Genomic DNA, 20,502 nt, shown 5'->3' with positions numbered 1-20,502 from the left:
GCATGTTAGCCCCTGGGACCTGAGGATGTAGACTTTTCTATATTAAATTCGATGTAATGGTTTTTATCCACATCCCCGAAGAGGTCACAGTATAAAAGTAAGGTTTAAGTGAACTTTCCTCTCTCGTAGCGAGCTGGATCTGTCGGGCTTGGGTCCCTGGCGGCCTAAGCATCCTGCTGACATTGGCCGGTTATCAGTAACGGATAGGGCCATAAAAAGAAATACTTATGGATTTAGAAAAAGGCTGTAAAATTTAGAGAAAAGGCAAAAGGAGACTCATTAGTCGGACCTAACAATTGGCTGTGATATGTTTTAATATCATTAGTTCATATGAGAACTGGGCAAGGATGAGAATCTCTTCAACACTTCTATATATTCGCCAGCAGGCTGCCAGGCCCGACATTTTTCATGCTTCCGACTGCCAATCTTTCATGAAATAATCCCGTATTGGGAAAAAAATGAAAATCCACCGCAACAAACCTTTTCACTTCTACCCTACTAATAGGTTACTCTGGACAGCCACGAGAAGAAGTCCTGAAACATCACATTCTCATTTTTTCCCTTTAGTCCAGACGATGAAGACTAGGCCAAGTCCGACCAAGAAAAGCCAACACCTCCGTGAACTCCTCACAGCTTATTCTGGGCCCGACAATGTTTCAATCGAAATAGGTATTGATGAATACATTATTTCTCCCCTCTGGCAGCCGTCACGCACGCAGATGTCAAATATATCCTGTCTAGCTTACCAAAGCACAAAACAAACGAAGCGGACCCAGGTTTCAACCTAATTACATCCCTGATTAAATTGTTCAGTTAGTTTACTCCCCATCATGACTAAAAAGGACTTCTCAAAAGGATATTACCAAAATTAAACTCCTCTAACCTTCTCCAAAAACCTCAGTTTGGCTCTCACTATTCCACAGTACAATAAATGTTTTACGCTGTAGACCGAATATACTCCTTCTTTGAAAGCAAAGAATATTTTATTAGAGCCCTTCATGATATGTCACAAACGTTAGATTCTTCTGTACAAATTTGCGTGACGTTTCAAACACAACTTTCGTTCTTATTTATCAGAGCAGTTCTTACTTACAAGGAGTACCTCAGAACAGAGTGCTTGAAACAAACCTCTATTTCGTTTATACCGCAGATGGTCCAACTGCACATACTCCTACCATCCTTGTCACACAGCTGAAACTATCTTCTAAACCCAAATCTACAATTCGGATGTATAGGTTCAGACGGTCGGATATATAGATCCATGCATATTTACACTCCTAAGTAAATCTCATTGTACAATCTTTTACTATGTCCTCAAATCGACACGCCTGCTGGGACGATTGAAATAACTATTAAGCTCGTAAACTATTTAGCTTTCGAGAAAAATACAAACACCGAAAACAATCGTAAGTTTTTGTATTGTCTTTTTCGATGTAAAAAGACCTGCTTGGTCGATTGTTATAAGAATTAAGCTACAATCAATTTGGACGATATATAACTGTGAGGAACCGCTAAACCTTCTAATATCCAACGTTTCCAATTGTTTCTGTTTAAAGGCCTTGGTTCAATTGTAAATGCTATTCAATAGTACCCTCCATAATGACCATAAAATTCTGTTTATAGAAAAATTAATTCCTCATTTCCAAACAAGTGGCCCAGCCGGTTCAACATGAGTTCACTAACCTGCAGACAAGAACCCAGCATCACTCCTCAAACGTCTACCAAATTTCACTGTAAACTGTCCCATCACCCCAATATCCTTGCCCAAGCCTTGTCCAGCAGATCCCATCCCTACAATCCTATAAGGTTTCTGAAGCCTAAATGGCCTTTTTTTTAAATGTTTTAAAAGTAGGTCTACTTTCTGATAAATAGTTATTAACTAGTGAGTGAAGTGCACCAAAAATATATGTATCCTCAAATTGTTGTAGTTTAGATTGCACCTAGTAATACAATACATATTTAAAAAAAACCATACATAGTAATAGCGTTTCATGAAAACATTTGCTGTTTTGAAACGAAACAAACTTCAACACATATTTGTTCAGTTCTGGATTTTCCGTTATTGATTGTTTAGGCTGTAATAAATATGTTTTATTTATGTAACTAAGAAACATTAGGATTTAACAAATGAAACAAACTTCAATCCGCTAATTAGTATTTTTGATCATCACCCCTAAAGGTGGCAAAAAGTGATGGAAAGGTTAAGAAGAGCCCCTTCCACTCATGCTATAATATATTTATTTATATGCTGTAATTAATATATTTAGTTTCTACAATGAAATAATATAGACAATTAAAACGTAACGTGGCAAAAGGTGACGGATTAAGGATAAGAAGAGCCTCCTTTACTTACGCACTAATATTTTTAATTATTATAGGTTATAGTTAATATCTTTAGTTTATATATTTAAATAACATAGGTCTTTTAAACTAAATTGTTTTTATTTATCGTATTTTTTAATCATTTTTGGGTTAATAAGTGGTAAGAAGACCCTCGACCACTCATGCACTAATAACTAGTAATTGTCAGTTGTTATAAATCGTAATTAATAATATTAGTTTAAAAATTTCCTAATAAAAATTATACAGAATAAATTAAGAATAAATGTTCACAACTGTTTATTTTAGAATGGTAGGATAAGTTTGGAGTTGGGTCACTTACAGTATGCTCACGTGGTTGTATGTTGTCAACTTATCCATGTATGGTAAAATTTCGAGTCCGCAATGTACAATCCGCCTAAAATTGTTCGGAAAAGAATCAATCCAATCGTATAAAATAAGAATGTAAAATCGAATAGTTATTAATATTTTAAGAACTATCATAGAAAATATTACATACATGCATTACGAATTTAGTTAATAGAAATAATAAAAAAATAATTCATTAATGATAACAGTGTTATTGGACCAGGCAGATAAGCTCTTGAGTACTAAGTTTTTGATCACCGAAAACCTTGCTTGATGAAACAAGTACTACTTTTAAACTAAATCTCGCGTGTAGTAGACAGTTCAAGCATTGACTCTATATAGCGAACAAGTAGGCGTACCACCCAATATGAGATTGATACAAGAGCAGAGCTGCCTTTTCCTGTTCCTTTTTTTTGCAATAGCCATTGTATAGTGCTGGTTAGCTTCTTCCGTAAAGTTTTGAACGAATGTATATATTAGCGTGAATGCATTTTTAAAAGTTACTTGTGAATGCGTTTAAGATTGTTTAAGTTATAATTTCATGCTTTGGATGCAGAAATGCCTGGAGAGATGGTAGCTGTAACCGGTATGCACTTTTTTTTGTATATTGGGAGAGGAAGTACTCAAATCAGCAAGAATTTTAGAAAATGGTGGTACAGCATTCTGTTCTATACTGAAGGTCTAGATACTGATTTTTGTTCATTTTATAAAATCCTATTTCCACTACAGATTATATTGTAATATGTTATTATATGATTCTATTTCGTAACAAATATTGTGAGTTGGCACATACCAATTACTGATCCTATCAATTAAAATCTTTATTTTTGTAGGTAAATGGAATTTGTAAAAATTGATATTAACCAATTTTACAGATATTAGATGTAGAATGCTGTGACAGTCAGTAAATCATTAATATTTTGGTTAAGCTTAGTAGAAAATTGATTGTAATTTGTATAAATCATATTGATTTAATGTGAGTTTGATGCTTTAATTATTCTCCATTTTTCACAATTTAAATTATATAAATTTGATATTGAAAGTTAGTTTATACAAAACAGAGCTTAGTTTTGTTAGTTATTTGTTCTTCTTACTCTCTGTAAACTAAAGAAATAATATTTCAGGTAATAATTTAAATATTATACTTACAAAGCCCTGAGATTTGGCAAGTAGGCTTGTAAGACACCATCTGACAGTTTTTTAAGTGCTGGAGCGTGGACGATGTATCTACGAAAAAGAAAATTATACAAATTGAACGCCGGGAGACCAAGGTCAGAATTAAGGGTCTTGCTAAATCTTAAATGACAAAAAATAAGGGTGGATAAGTGGTAAAAGCATAAAATCTCGGTTTAATAAAGTCAACGTGGATCCAGTCTGTGATACGCTGCGGGGTCAAAGAATTCATTTCTCTCCTTCTCCAGTTCAAAACGTCGGCTTTAAATTGCCTTTAAAGAGATCCCATTTAATTCCAGTCGTCTTCTTCCTCTACCCTTACTGGATATTTTCCAAAATAAACGCGGATTTCCATCGGCGTTGTTTCAGAGGAAATATAACAAATCCTAATCTAAAACCCTCTATATAGAAAATGAAAAGGAACAATTCACCTCAAACGTCTTCCAAAACGCCAAAAATCCACTCCTATTCATATATGAAAGTTATACGAATTAAATCTGTGTGGGTTTATTAAATCATAAAATTATTCTGAGAGTTATGCGAGTCAACGAACCGTACATAGTTGTTCGACCAGATGTAATCTCTGGTCCGCCTTTCCTCGCTGTTGCTGTCATGAAAATCAGTACAGTATTTTAAGAAAAAAATCTTATTATTAGTATGATTATCATTTGGAGGAATTCAGTAATAAAAAGTGTTTCCTCAATCAGTTCTGATTTTTTTTTTAATATCTGAGCCAATCTGTATTTTAGACAATTGTTAATCGTTATAATTAAAGTATTTAATTATTGGTCCACCTGTTCTCATTGGTGCATTTCTATGCCGCTTTAGGCACAAAAATCTGTCCAGAATTTTAAACGAACTTTGTGTATTCATGTTACCAATTTATTTTTGTTTTTAAAGAATAAAAAAGCATAGTTTCAAATCCCGAAATCCATTTATATTTTGCACTTGAGATCTTCTTAAACAGATTTAAAGTAAAATTATGTAATGTTTGGTCCGCCTGTACTTGCTGGTGATTTTCTCTAAGGCCTTCGGACATGGAAATTTGTCCAGGATTTTAAACAAACTGAGCTACTTTGTGGAATTTAATGCTAACATTTTTTATTATTTTTTAATAATAAGTCTGGAGTTCTGAAAGCGATGTACATTTTGCACTTGAATGCTTTCTAACAGATTTGAAGCAAACCTATTTAAATTCAAGTCCACCTCTCCTCGCTTGTGCTTTCATCTGACGCCTTTGGACAGGGTAATATTTTCAGATAATTCGGAGAATTTAGTATTAAAAAGAAAATTAAGCGAAGCTACAAGCTTAGCAAATCATCAATGTATGTTTTACACTTTAATTTATCAAACGTATTTTAAACCCTTGACTACAACAGTTTGAAAATAATATTCTTGAGTGGATAGAAGTTATCTATTCAAATACGTTCCTCCAGAAGGTCCTAGACTTAGAAAACCATAAACTGACCCTATCCACGAGTACACCGTGTGGAGGTTCAATGAACGGGCTGACAATGACCGAGGAGTCAATAAAGATACTCGGCCCTACCCCACTGAGCCGTTTCACAAGGATCTGAAAAGGGGGATCCTTCACACAATGGAAGAGAAACTCGGAACTGGCGAAGAAGCCGAGGTCAAAGGCTTCTCAAAATATTTCCACAAAGGGGTATTTGAACGGATATTGGATTAGTGGTACTACGTTGAAAGTATCTGAATAAGAGTGACAGAAGATAGCCCGAGCAGATTTCCCCTGGAGAATAAAAAGGGAACAAAAACCACCAAAAACACAATGAGGGATTATGTAACAATGGATATGATTGTACTTAGAAGATGGTCCTTGCTGAAAATCCACAAAGTTAATTTAAATATCTTTGTAATTTTTATTGTTATTTTAGTAGTTTCAATTGTTCTATCCTGCTGACTGTACGATGTTGAAATCCGACACATTGACCTTATCTTCCCCCGGCTCGTACAAAAGGCGTTTACGCCGTTCCGCCCTACTTGGCAACTTGAGATAATGAGCTCTATTTTCGTTTCAATTCGAATTTAGAGGAGAGAGTAATTATTTGTGAGAATCCGCTGTCTCATTTACGACCCTCTCTCTGAGGACAATACATTTCACTTTTAATACCCTTGAAGAGGGAGATTAAAGTCTTCTTACATCGTCCTTATCTGCGGCAGGTCTTGAAAAACGCCTGCTTCTATGGACTCCAGTTGTTGGTTGTTCATAAAGGTGCTGAAATAAAAACAGACAAAAACACAATTTTAATGAAATTTTCGTTAAATACGATGATTCAGCGCAATTATTATACAAGTAACTTTTAAAATATATACGAAAATAAATAAATAAAAATATTTTTTTAAAATGATTATTTCGAAATCGTGAAATGGGGTCTTGTGTGATGTAGGTTTTGAAAAACATTTTCTTTATCGTGCCAACGTTTCGATCTTTATTGAGATCATCTTCAGGGCCTGGGATTTACAAACATTGTTTAGATTATACAAATACACGCAAGATGTGAAAATGAATTTAAACAATGGTGTACACAATATAGAAATTTTAGGCTTAATAAAAGTATTTATACTCACTCAAAGTGTGTGTTTTCTGTGTAGATGTGTCACTGTTGTGTTTCGTGTTGAAAGTGTTAGTAAGATATTAATGTTTCTTTGTTTATATATGTTTGATTTTGAAGGAGTGGGAAGGAATTAGGCATAAGAAATTCATTTTTCTATTACCAGTCGGCTTCTTTAAGATGAAAGGGATCGACAATGGAAAAAAGCGTAATGGTTTGTCGTTCGGGCCTGATTAGCCTTTCAGGATTATTATAGATGGGATTATTAGGGAAAGGAGAGATAAATTGTTAAGATTTAGATTATGTACAATTTGATGTGTGGAGAGTAATGATTGTTTTATATGTTTTGTGTGATGTGATGATGATATATGTATGTTATCGATATTGAATTTGATTAATGATATTAACGTAGCTGTGGCTGAGTTTACATGTGTCTGTTCTATAATTGATGCTGCGTTTATATCTGTAAATGTAAACCATTTCTAAAAAGTTACATTTATGTTTGTTTTGTTCTGTGGAGGTGTTCGTAATGGCGGGTAGCCAGTGCTGTAGGATTTTGTTTGGTTTTTTTTGCAATCATAGATATGTTGTTTTACCCTCTTATCCAGATGTCGGGATGTAATCCTGATGGATCTACTTATACAATTGATTTTGTAAATTACATCAGACTTATTTGTTAAAGGCGTGTGTTCTTTAATTTAGGAAAAAAAGGGTGTGAATAGTTTTATAGTTTTTGGAGGCTATTTTAAAGTTTTCAGAAAAAAAGAAATGCGTTTAATTTGTGTGATAGGCCGAGAACGAATGGAATGGATAAGTATGTTGGTTTGTCTGTATTTGATAGATTTGATGTAGTATTATTAGTAATAGTGGATGGTGTTAGTGTTGAGTTGTAGTTGTTGATTATTCTGTTGTTTTTTTAATTATTTTTTTTATGTTTGTTTTTTAAACGAGGGTTCGCAACAGAAGAGGTTTTATCAACCCTCGATGTGCCGGTGTTTTTGAATGGCCGCTGGATTCGAACCCGGGACCTTTACCTTACAGAGGTGAGCGCCGTGTCAACGCTTAAACCGTTGCGGCCACCGACGCCCCCCCCCCTATTCTTCTGGTGCTTATTGTATGTGTTTAGGGTAGTGATTGTTATGTAGGATATGCTTGTATATCTTTATGTTCTTGTTGTGAAATGATTCATGGCTTAGGGTAATAATTCTGTGAAGGAGCCCTTTGGCCAAATTTATTATTGTATGAAGGAGATGGTGTAATGTAAAGTTGAGGTAGCGATCTGTTTCTTAGTGTTGATACCAATCTGTGATTAATGTCCCATAAGGTTGTTTTATCACGAGTATATCTAAAAATGGCATTGTTTTGTTGTTTTCGATTTAATGTGTAAATTTTATGCGTTGGTGAAAGCTGTTAAATGTGTCTAATATATGTGTGGTGATTAGTGACCGTTAATCGATAATTATTCAGAAATCGTGAGATGCGGTCTGGTGTGATGTAGGTTTCAGAAAAACATTTTCTTTATCGTACCAACGTTTCGATCTTTATTGAGATCATCTTCAGGGCCTGAAATCCAACGTATATAAACACAAAATAGCAAAATCTCACTGGCACTCTCGACACGACACGCAAGAATGGCACAATTACACAGAAGACAAACACTTTGAGTGAGTAGAAATACTTTGATTGAATATATAAAAAATATATATTTTGTATTGTATAAATTCACTTTTCCACATCCAAAATGTAATTGTTATATGTAAACAATGTTTGTAAATCCCAGGCCCTGAAGATGATCTCAATAAAGATCGAAACGTTGGCACGATAAAGAAAATGTTTTTCTGAAACCTACATCACACCAGACCGCATCTCACGATTTCTAAACAAATAATGTCAGAAATGGTGAATTTTGTGTACACTTATTTTAGGAGGCTAACTTCGAAAAATCGCCAAAAAGGCTGGTTTTAATCTCATTCGACGCAGAAATCAATCCTCTACAGATGTTGTTTCGAGCTGTTTTACGATCAGGCTAACGGTGTACTAACAATTTCACGAATAAGGTCAAAAAACGTGGTTTTTAATGGTTTTTTGCCTGTAGCTCGGAACTGAAGGGTTTGCGGACACAGGTTCATGGGACCTTTTTTACTCAGCGTTCAATTTCCTATAAGATCTGGAAGTATGGCTGAATCGATTGGAGCCACCCTGTATTTGGTAGGATCGGCGATGCGGTCAAAAGAATGTTGTAGTGTTGAAAAATCGCCAAGCTTTCGGTGTTTTATTTCACCTTCCTCTGGGCTCTACAAAAGATACCTATATAATATTTTATAGTTGCTCATCTGTGTAAGTGAAAATCAAATCAACTTGCTTTTCCAACTTACAGATTCTCTGTCAGTGTTTAAAATTGTTTGTTCTTTTCAACATGTATAGATATTTTTTCATTCTTTTTGGTATTTCTTATGCTAAGTACAATGTTTTCAATAAATAAACAGGTAAGTAAAGAAATAAATGGTACTTATTACAAACTATTATCACAGACACTAGAACATTCTAGAACATAGAACCACATCTCCGATACTATCAAATATATGTTGAATGTAGGTCGATCATCTTTACATCATTGATCACAGGGGTTTTTCGTCTTTACTAGATGAGTCATATTATGTCGGGAAGTGTCGGGCCTAGGGTTGCTACCCATGGCTATGCCAAATAGTGGTTTGTAAAAATACAGCTGTGCCGAACCATTGTTAAGAACATTTTTTTATACACTTGTGTCTGGTGTTAAATTGGGCCATTTACCTTTAATAATGTTTAGTATCTATTGGAATGTTGGTGAATAATGATGAAACGTCTAGGGATATGATAGAGTAGCGCGAGGGGATGTCAATTTTATTAATTAAATGAAATGAGTTTTTTTAAATTTTATTTTATAGTGAAAACGTTTTATTAACAGTAAATCATTAAAAATAAAAATATATACATATTATGTTTACAATTAAAACAAAAAACATACATGTTCCACTTTACGGTATGGTTATAGATATTTCCTATAGTTCATACGGCTTAAAGTAATTCTAAAATGATATTAATCTATTTATGTTTAGTAGTCTATAGGCCATATTAATTAATCTTTTTATGTAAGATCTTGTTTGAGATGAAAAAATTATAGTACCGAGCGGGATTCGAACCCACGACCTTCGTAATGTTTAAAGTAACATAAAGTAAGTTCTTGGAATGATATATGATAAATAGAATAAAATTCACATTTCATAAATCATCCAGTGTTTTTTATTTGTATGAAGCTCATTAAAACCGTACCTGTTTTTGGATATCTGTTCTCTTGTAAAACACCGTGATGATAATAAAACCGAGAGGGATCATCGCACTTTTACTTGGATGTAACGTAAACAAGCAACTCGATTAACTTTTCAATCAAGCCCTGGACCTGATCAGTTAGAAGAATTATTCAACTCCAGCTAATCCCTGTTAATAAAATTACCATATTTCGCGACGAATAACAATACTTAATGAGTTGGGAGGTTGCAGGGGATGTGTTTTTTTAAATTTTGATTTTACTATTCGATCCGTTTCGAATTTTTCTACTTCCTGGCGTACGTAGGGTTTTCCACTTTTTCATTTTAAATTAGATTTAGAAATGTGTAGAGATTAGTGACCGTTAATCGATAGTTGTTCAGATATCGTGAGATGCGGTCGGGTGTGATGTGGGTTTCAGAAAAACATTTTCTTTATCGTGCCAACGTTTCGATCTTTTATTGAGATCATCTTCAAGGCTCAAAGTGTTTGTCTTCTGTGTAATTGCCCAGGCACTCTCAACACGACACGCAAGAATGACACAATTACACAGAAGACAAACACTTTGAGCCCTGAAGATGATCTCAATAAAAGATCGAAACGTTGGCACGATAAAGAAAATGTTTTTCTGAAACCCACATCACACCCGACCGCATCTCTCGATATCTGAATAACTATTAGATTTAGAGCTAAACAGGAAATAAGAAACAGCCGACTTAGAAAAAAAGGGTTTTTTCTTATATTTTGAATGGAATGACTCTTTGATTTTGGAATCTGATAAATGAGGGTTGACACAAGAGTGCCATTAATGTATTTTTTATTTTTAAATTTTCTTTAAACAAAGTTAAAAGTCTAGACTTGATTATTTTCATAAAAGAAAACTGGATGTTCTGTGAGATGATCTTCCACAAGGCTAAATGTAACATCTGTAGTAACCAACAAAGTTATTTGATTTCTCATCTCTAAATTCTCCAAATTTTTTCATTCTCTAAAAGGATTTGTTATCCTGACAAACTGAGACATCGCGCTAATTAGTAGCTGATAAAACGTTTTTATAAAATAATAAATAAATAGATTAAATAAAATTTGTAATTTTGACTGAAAATGAATTTTGGAATTCCATGTTCAAGTCGAGTCGCATAGCGCAAAAAAAAAAAAGGATTTGCGTAATCGTTTTCATAATGGTTTTCTCATGAAAATACGATCCTAAAGAAAAAATTTAATTTTTATTATATTTGACAGGAAAAAACAGAATCTACCGTCTAGTCTTTGCAAAATCCATACTGGCATTCTGTCAATATATTCATTTCTTTCAAACTGATTCATTGATCGTCGAAAAAAGAACCTTGCTTATACAATTTATCTGTCTGAGATTTTACTTGAATGGGCAGTTTTAAAAGTCAAAGAGAACAGTGTTTGCCGATTGTTGAAGAATGTAATGTATAAAAGCGAGATGAAACTGTGTGTGTGTGTGTGTGTGTGTGTGTGTGTGAGAGAGAGAGAGAGAGAGAGAGAGAGAGAGAGAGAGAGAGAGAGAGCCTTTGGTAAAAAAAGGCAAAAAAATAATTCATTTAAATCCATGATAGCGTTTCGCATCAAAACTACTTCATCTTTCTATAACATAAGTGATTAATAGGCAAAGTTCTATTTTCCATAGCTTAGTTTCAGAAAACGATACCTTGTACTTAAAAATAAAAAAAGTGTGTGTGTGATTTTTTAAATAACTTTATTCAACATGCTCCGTTTAAAATATTATATGTTATATAAAAATTACTTAAATAAATGTGTGAGATGTGAGAGTCTGTTTGTTAGGTAGATGGAGAGAGTGTGGGGGAAGAGGGAGAGAAAGAGAGAGAGAGAGAGAGAGAGAGAGAGAGAGAGAGAGAGAGAGAGAGAGAATGAATGAATGAATAGTTTATTAACCTGAAGCTTACATAGGACCATAGGGTCCTCTCTTACCGAAGTCAGGAAACTTAATGTTAACATTTTATTTTATTCAGCTCTAACAGATAATTATATCAATTTATCGTAATTTCTTAATTATAATTTTCATTTTTACAGGTGTCTTTCTAATTATTGCTTAAATATAACAATGCTAATTTAATGTACGCTACTAATAAATAACAAATAAATAAATAGTAAATAGTGTTAATAATTAATAAATAGCAAATTTAGTAATAAATAATCTTAACACAATAGTACATAATTCAGTCTAGTATAATAGTATAGTATAACGCACACACACACACACACACACACACACACACACATATATATATATATATATATATATATATATATATATAACACGAGGATATTGTTTTTACAATTTTATCTATTATTGTATTTTTTCAGGAACTCTACTAACAGGAACTAGAAGTAGTAAATTGTACAGGTTGTTTTTATTATAATTATTGATTGTTTTTACTAGAAAGGATGCATTGTAGATAGCAGTACTGATTTTAGGCAATATAAATTTGTGTTTATCACATCTCGTATTCTTGTCATGGATAGGCTTATACAATTTAAAGTTATTTATCAGATATGATGGATTTTGTCTTTTTAATAATTTTATTAAGAACATCGAGAGTATTAGTGCTCTTCTTTCTTTAATTTTTAAAATTTTTGCTTTGGCATAATATGGTGTGACATGATCAAAGTATTCGATATTATAAACATATCTTTTTGCGCTTTTTGTAGTTTTTTTATTTTTTTTTTACTTATATTACAATAGCATAGGGAAGCATAATCAAAGATTGGGAACAACATAGATTTTATAATTTGTAATTTTACCTCAGGTGGAAGATCAATCTGGATTTTTCGCAGCTGACAAAGGCTTTGGAAAGTTTTTTTTACAAATATCGATGGTTTGTTCTGACCAAGACAATGTTTCATCGACTGTGACCACTGTGACTGTGTTTGTGTGGGGGGGGGGAGAAAGATGTAGCGATTCCCAAACTTACAAATTTTCTGCTCAACTTTATTTTGTTTGTTTGTGCGGTTTAGTCAAATTTCTTTAACCTACAACAGTGCAGTTAGATTCTTTTCTATATTATACTCTTTGAACACTCTATATCACACATATTTATACTCTTTCTCTATTTGAATAATGTTTTTATCCACACACAAGCTGTACAAGAAAGAGTTAATGTCTAATGGCAATTTATGCTCTTGACAAGATCGTCAGTGATCATAAATCTTATTTATATAGGTTGAACATAATCGACAGGACTAATCGTTCAACAGCGTACACACAATAGAATTCATGATCGGAAAATCTTAAGTGAAAACAGAGTTACGATGTAATCATCAGGACTGCTTTATTAACATCATACACTCGATATATTTAAGCTTTTTAATTTTTTTGTGTAAAATAAATTATATTAATATAACGTTACTGTACAATTTTTGAACATAAATATTTTAGTTCAACAAGGTAATAAAACTGTATCTGTTTCTCCGATCGACCCTGTCCGCCTAATAACACCTTTAATAAACATCGTATGATTAATTGTTATTAATGATAATTCGGTTTAAGTATTGAAACATATTTAAAAAATTAGATTCCAGTAGAAACTTGTTAATAATCGAAGGTGTTGAGTTTGTCGTTAATTCATCATTGAAACCTTACTTAAATAAGCCCCTTGGGATGCTCGTTTAATGCTTCCTCCGTCTATAAATAAATTAAGGTTATTAGTACAAATCCGGTTGGCTTGCAACGTTTTACCCCAGAATGGTACAAATTACGAATTATGAATAATCCTGGATCGAGGCACCGGGCGACAAGACGAACCGATGGAATTAACAGGGGAGAATCAGGGATAATTTACATTTAAATTAATGAGTTGCAACAAAAAGAAATCTGATTTACCAATTAAAAAAGAAGATCCTTGGAAATGGGTGGAACTTTCTTTTCGTTGACTTTCGGTAGTACAGGATTTTTCCAAACAAATGGACAGAAAAATGGAAAAACATTGATTATAAAAGATTAAATTATCTATTCTACAGAAATTTATATCGTATTTTCTCTTTATTTGATAAATATTCTTTTATTTGTTTTGAACTTGTTCACCAGTTTTATTTTTGTTGATAACTTTCGGACCTTGGAGTCAGGTTAACATTTCCCAGAAATGATAAAAATCTTACAATTAGTGCTGATTCAAAAGGTCAACAAAAATAAAACGTAGAAAATTCAAAACGAATAAAAGAATATTTATCCCATCATATTATCAGCAATAAAGACTTTAGAATCCCTGGATAAGCTACGTAAATGCCACAATAATCTGAGCTTTTGTAAACTGTCGAAACACAAAACAATATACTGCCTAATTAATGTATCGGTTCACCAGGCATATTTACGTATTGTATGTATATTTTATTAATTCTGAATTCGTCGGTTTCTGTCACAGAATTGTATGGTTAATGTTGCAAATTATAAATGTATTTTATCTTTTTCAAATCAATTTAACATCTTGTAAATTTTAAAAGAGGGCAATGAATCAGCTACGGTTAAGTATAAGGTAAGATAATTTTTTGACAATGCGCAGCTGGACAAATAAAAGTTCAAATCAAAAATGTTTTTACCAGTATGTTAAATATTTGTTTTCCTCATATATACAGGGTGTTTCAGCGTAAAATGTCAATACTGCCATGGTGGATTCACGAAAAAACGTAGTTCAATACCATCAGAACGAGGTTTCTATCTTGACTCATCTCTGAGATACATTGACAGGCAAAAAATACCACCCAATTGATTTTTTTTCATTTTCCCGATAAAAGAAAATTTTCCCCTTCAATGATCACCAATAAATATTTGTTTATGCTATGTTTTCAATTGGGAATATCAATTAGAGGTAAACACACCTTAATCCAAAACAAGGATAAAGGATTTTTCAGTTAACTTTTTACGGAATTTAAAATGTTTATTCAGTCTTATTTGAATTCTGAAACAATAAACTGTTTAGTTCCCTAATTTCGTGGTCCGCTTGACCAATTAATATATTACAATTAAGATTTTTAGTTGAGATGAAAAAAAGTCAATGGCATGAGTTTAGGAAGTTGATGTCCGAGTGGATCGAGGTCACGATAGCTCAAGTGGTAGAGCAGCGGCGTATCTAGCCGAAGATGGTGGGTTCGAATCCCGCTCGTGCCATTAACTTTTTTTCGTCTCAACTAAAAACCTTAATTAATTGTAGGATATTAATTGGTCAAGCGGACCACGAACTAGTGAATTTAATGATTTAAAATGAAGTACACTTCTCTAAAGATCTCCGTGGCCATTTCATTTGTCGTCGAGAATCCAATCCGATTAAACGACATTTGAAAAATGGCAAAAAGGAGGGAAAACTCATAAGGTGGGGTTGAGATAGGAAGTTGATGTCGGAGTGGATCGAGGTCATGATAGCTCAAGTGGTAGAGCAGCGGCGTATCTAGCCGAAGATCGTGGGTTCGAATCCCGCTCGTGCCATTGACTTTTTTCATCTCAACTAAAAATCTTAATTAATTGTAAACTGTTTAGTTTTCATCTTTGTTTTCTTAATTTCAGTTTTTAAACATAAAAATGCTACCTAGTCCCAAGGATGTTGCGCGTTGTGCGGCACTTATTGATGATGGACGTTCCATCAGGTATGCGGCTATTGCCTTCGGAGTTCCCTACGAAACTCTGCGATACGCGTACCATAGAAGGCCCGGTTCTGGACGCCCGAGGGTAACAGAACCTCAGGATGACCGTTTTTTTGACGTTGAGAATTGGAGAAACCGGCACCTTACTTTTGTTCAAGGGATCCATCACCACCAAGAAGTTCGAGGTGACCAAATTTCTGAACGCACTGTTCGAAGAAGATTAATCAGTATGGACTGCTGGCTTTTCGCCCCGTAATAGGACCAGAATTGACCAGAGCACACAGATGGCTCGCATTTGCTCGAGAACACACCCATACAAACGTGAAAGAGTGTGGAGAAGGCGAAATGAAAGGTACGAAGCCTGTAATTTTTCCCAGAGCCAACCTCTTCAACGTAGCTCAGTGATTTGCGATAATTTCAATGGAGAGTCGCACAGGGTTAGTTGTTCGTGGAGTGTCTTTTACGGCCACTCGCTCTGTGAATGAAATTTTGCTTTCTATGCGAAAAATTCTATGCTCGATGAAATCAGCGACAATCCTATTCTATTGCACGATAATGCCCGTCCACATGTCAGACGTACTTTCAACAGCATAACATCAGGGTCTTAGTCCGGCCAGCCCATTCTCCAGACTTGAAACCCTCGAACATTTATGGGATAACATCACAAGACGAATAAGAGCACGTCCTGATACACTCGAAGATCTTGAAACCTCCAGCAAAGAGACATTTCCAGAATGGTCGAAAATATGCCGAGGTGTCTTCGAGATTAATTAAGGCAAAAAGAGCAAATACTCGATATCGAAATGTTAATCAAAAACAAAATTAAAACAAATTTTATCTGTCCCTTTTTTCTTTTTTTCATTTTCCTTAGCAATTTAAATTTTTTAGACTATGACTCTATTATTAAAGTTAAAAAACGTGAAACTTCGATTAATATATAAAAATAAATACAAATCAAGTTATATTACAAGTGGGTGGGATTTTTTGCCTGTCAGTGTATTAACATTTTCCTGATTTTAATCAAAAATCTGATTTTTTACATGAAATCGTAATTTCTCAACTTTAGGGTTGTTAAAATAGAAATCTGATCTTTATTTATCCTTCTCTCTCTTTCACCTTCTCCCTCATATATTTTATAGTATATTTTTTATCGATATTTGCATGTTTAAGTGCAGCTAAAAAAGAGGTTTTTATTTCAGGGTTCAGTCAAGAGTAGTCAGTTGTAAGGTAAGCTTTGTCAGTTAAAATCTTTAAACGTATTTCTTTCTTGAACGATCTTAGGAGGGACAGATCGTAGTGGTGTAAAAATCGACGATTCTGTTGAGCTTTTGCCGGCAGACCTTGATTTCCCATGGCCTTGTAGTGTTAGGGATTTTATTCAAAAACGAATTTGTTGAAAGAGATGCAGTGCTGATGGCACGTCACTGGAACCTTTGAATTGAAAGGAAAAATCAATTAGTCGGGAACTCTGCTGTGGCCCTTTCACTCGTCCGAGCGTTTGATTGGTTTCTGACGGCTCAATTGTACTGTACATTACCGTTCATCCTGGTTTCGCATTGTTCAGCCCTTCTCACTCGCTCTCTCTCTCTCTCTCTCTCTCTCTCTCTCTCTCTCTCTCCCTCGCTCTCTCTTTCCGATCTCGAATCATCTCTATTTTGTTTACCTTTCCTTGAAATGAAATCGAATCGGATTTATTAGAATTCGGAAAAAATGAAATTGAATTAACTTGAAATCATAAACTGTACATGCATATTACAAGTCAACCCCCTATAATTTTTATTATTGAATGGGTTTACAAATCTTATAAATGTTATTATGTTTATTTTTAACGGCCTTTCTGTTGTTTTTGAAAAAAAAAATCTGTTAAAAAGCTTAATTATCAAGGTACGAAATTTAACGAACTTCCAAACAGAAGGTAAGTAGGACTTAAACCCTGCCAATCCGCGTTAATTTAAGTCCCCGTGGCTAATTGACCTTAGTTTTGTGTTAAATTACTTTTACTCTACTTTTCGAATTTTCCTCATGACATTAATTAGTTAATAATTAAAAGAAATAAAAGTTTAACAAGTAATGTTGCATTGCCATCGAAGTATTAATTATGTATAATTTTATATTTTCTGCCTTTGTGCTTCAACAGATGATTCTAAACATTATTTATTAGGTTATTTGTTTATTTTATACGATATGTATTTTTTACAAATTTTGAGATTTTGTTTTTCGTTTGACCGGTTTGTTTGCTTTTTATGAATTGTTTTCATGAGAATTTTGTGTTTTTGTTTATTATTTACTTAAAATAAATTTCTTCCATTCTTTACTATTTAGTTCTACTAAAAATGTTAAACATTAGCGTTTTAAACTTTTTAGAGAATATCAAATTTGAGTGGGTGCCTGAATAAGTGGGTATTCAGTGAATTGATGAGCTGGTAAGCGAGTGTACGAGCAAGTGAGAATATGAGTGTGTGGCTGAGTGAGTGAATGAATGGATGGGCCAGTGTGTGAGTCAAGAATGCGAATGCATAAGAGTGAATGAATGGCTCAATATGGGGGTTGGAGAGAGGATGGGTTTGTTATTGGACGAATGAGCGGGTTAAATAATTTGTGAGTGAATGAGTGGTTGAGTGAGTAAATATATTGTTGAGAGGTTAAATGGGTTAATTTGAACACCACTGAGTGGGAGTTTGCGTGAATGGATGAGTATGTGCATGCTTGTGTGATTGAGCTGAATGAGTGAAAAGGTGCAGTGAAGGGTGAAGTGAGTTAGGAATTAGTGAATGAGTTTAGTGCTTTAGTTATTTAGGGAGTGGGTGAGTTAGTGAGTGGGTAAATTGGTTAGTTGGTGTCAATAAATAAATTAGGTAATTAATGGCCAAATGAATGGGTGAGTAAGAATGTGAATGAGTAAATGAATTAGTTAGTGCCTCACTGGTTGTGTGCGTGAATGTTAGTGTGACTGGGCGCGGTAAAGGAGAATGAGTGGGTCAGCGGTTTGTGAGTGAATAAGTGAATAGGTGTGCTTGAAAGTGTGTATTTATTGACAATATCGTTTAAATTTTGAGCCTTTTAACTAAAAAATGTTGAATTACAGCGTTTTAATTTTTTTAACATACAAAATTTCTATATTCCAAAATAATTTACTGTTTGTATAAAAAGGGAAGTCCAGGGATAAGACATTTAAGGTTTCAATAGAGGTTTCTGTCGAATGAAATAAGTCATTTGTATAATACATAATAATTTCTTACAATTAATTAATCTGTATTTAAGGTATTGGTTGAGATAAAAAACTCATTGTCATGAGCGAGATTCGAACCCACGACCTTCGGCTAATACGCCAGCTGCTCTACTACTTGTGCTATCGTGACTTCGATCCGCTCGGGCACCAACTTCCCATCTCAACCTACAACCTTTCAAATTTTCCCTCTTTTTTGCCATTTTTCAAATGTCGTGTAATCTATTTGATTCTCGGCGGCGACAAATGAAATGGCCACGGAGATCTTTCGTGAAGATATACTTCAGTTTAATTATTAAATCCAGTACAGTTCGTGGTACGATTGGCCAATTAACTTTTTTCAATTAATTAATTAATCTTTAATTAAGGTTTTGGTTGATATAAAAAAGTCAGTGTCATGAGCGGGATTCGAACCCACGACCTTCGGCTTGATACGCCTCTACTCTACCACTTGAGCTATCGTGAATTCGATCCAATCGGACACTAACTTCCCATCTAAACCCACCTTTTGAATTTTCTCTCCTTTTCGCCATTTTTCTAATGTCGTGTAATCTATTTGATTCTTGGCGGCGACAAATGAAATGGCCACGGAGATCTTTCGTGAAGATATACTTCAGTTTAATTATTAAATCCAGTACAGTTCGTGGTCCGATTGGCCAATTAACTTTTTTCAATTAATTAATCCTTAATTAAGGTTTTGGTTGAGATAAAAAAGTCAGTGTCACAAGCGGGATTCGAACCCACGACCTTTTTATCTCGACCAATACCTTAAATGCAGATTAATTAATTGAAAGATATTATTTGGTCAAGCGGACCACGAAAACTACTGAATTTAATAAATAAAATGAAGTATATCTTCACTAAAGTCGTGGGTTCGAATCTCGCTTGTGACACTGACTTTTTTATCTCGACCAATACCTTAAATACAGATTAATTAATTGAAAGATATTATTTGGTCAAGCGGACCAAGAAAACTAGTGAATACAAAGTAATGTATAATTTGTACATAAATCGATACATTAAAAAAAAGGTAGATGATTTATTTTAAGAATTATTGTGGTATGTGTTCTGATGGATATGGAGTGAGCTAAAGAGCCAATGGTTTTTGCCATTTGGTAAACTGTTCAATCCTTTCTAAGTCAATTCGGCAATGACATTTTCTTCCCCATCACAAAGTGATGGAAAGCTGGAAATCTCATCCACCTTCAGCGATTCGGGAAATGGCCTTCGCCAACGAGCTAATGAAGATCGTTAAGTCATCATCTTATAATTAGACTTAAAAACACAACCACCCTTTGATATGTGAAGTGTACATTTTCAGAACATTGGACTGATAATCGAAAGTGTAATAATCGCCCCGGTGATAAACTTTTAATTAATCTTGTCAGAGAAGATGCTTTGATATCCCGAATGCCTCTAAGCTTCTGTAACTTGTGTCTAATCTAATTAGAACCTTATACGTCGCCTATCTTGCAGTCTTAAAGTCGCTACTTTTTCTCTTTACTTTCAAGCGCTAATTTAAGACTGATTTTTCTCTTTCAGAATCTTCCAGCGAATCATTTGAACAGATTTCAATGTATTATTTCAATGTATTATTAACAAACTGAACTGTATGCTTTCGTAGATTGAAACGGTGCATTCATGTCATACTTGAGTGAAAACGATTGTGGGATCAATTAAGTTGAACTGAAGGTACTATTGGAAGTGACGTTGAAGTTTAATTACGTTTTGAATTAGTGTAATGTTTTGAAATTAATTGCACCAAAGAACGTGGGACATATATCTTGTTAGAACCAAAACCAGGCAAATAGGTGAAACTTAAAGGTTTTAAAGCCAGAGCTCAAACGTGACATACACTCCCAGGCCATAAATAAATATAGACTTCTGTAAATCAACCCTGGAGGTGTTTTGTTT

The 20,502-nt window shown here is 34.0% G+C and overlaps 1 protein-coding gene across 1 annotated transcript in view; it reads right to left on the bottom strand.

Moving 5' to 3' along the window:
- The window catches only part of LOC106666164 (lutropin-choriogonadotropic hormone receptor-like), a 111,231-nt gene that overhangs the window by 14,640 nt on the left and 76,089 nt on the right, over window positions 1–20,502 (bottom strand). Inside the window, exons 4-6 of the mRNA XM_014393131.2 lie at window positions 6,023–6,097; window positions 3,838–3,915; window positions 2,663–2,737 (exon numbers count right to left, since the gene is read on the bottom strand). Coding sequence (XP_014248617.1) covers window positions 2,663–2,737; window positions 3,838–3,915; window positions 6,023–6,097 — 228 coding nt within the window. The remainder of the gene's footprint in view (window positions 1–2,662; window positions 2,738–3,837; window positions 3,916–6,022; window positions 6,098–20,502) is intronic.

The sequence above is a fragment of the Cimex lectularius genome, unplaced genomic scaffold (genome assembly GCF_000648675.2).
Source record: "Cimex lectularius strain Harlan isolate CLEC.00 unplaced genomic scaffold, Clec_2.1 scaffold5, whole genome shotgun sequence".
Classification (NCBI taxonomy): Eukaryota; Metazoa; Arthropoda; class Insecta; order Hemiptera; family Cimicidae; genus Cimex; species Cimex lectularius.
This window is presented reverse-complemented; position numbering and strand designations above follow the sequence as displayed.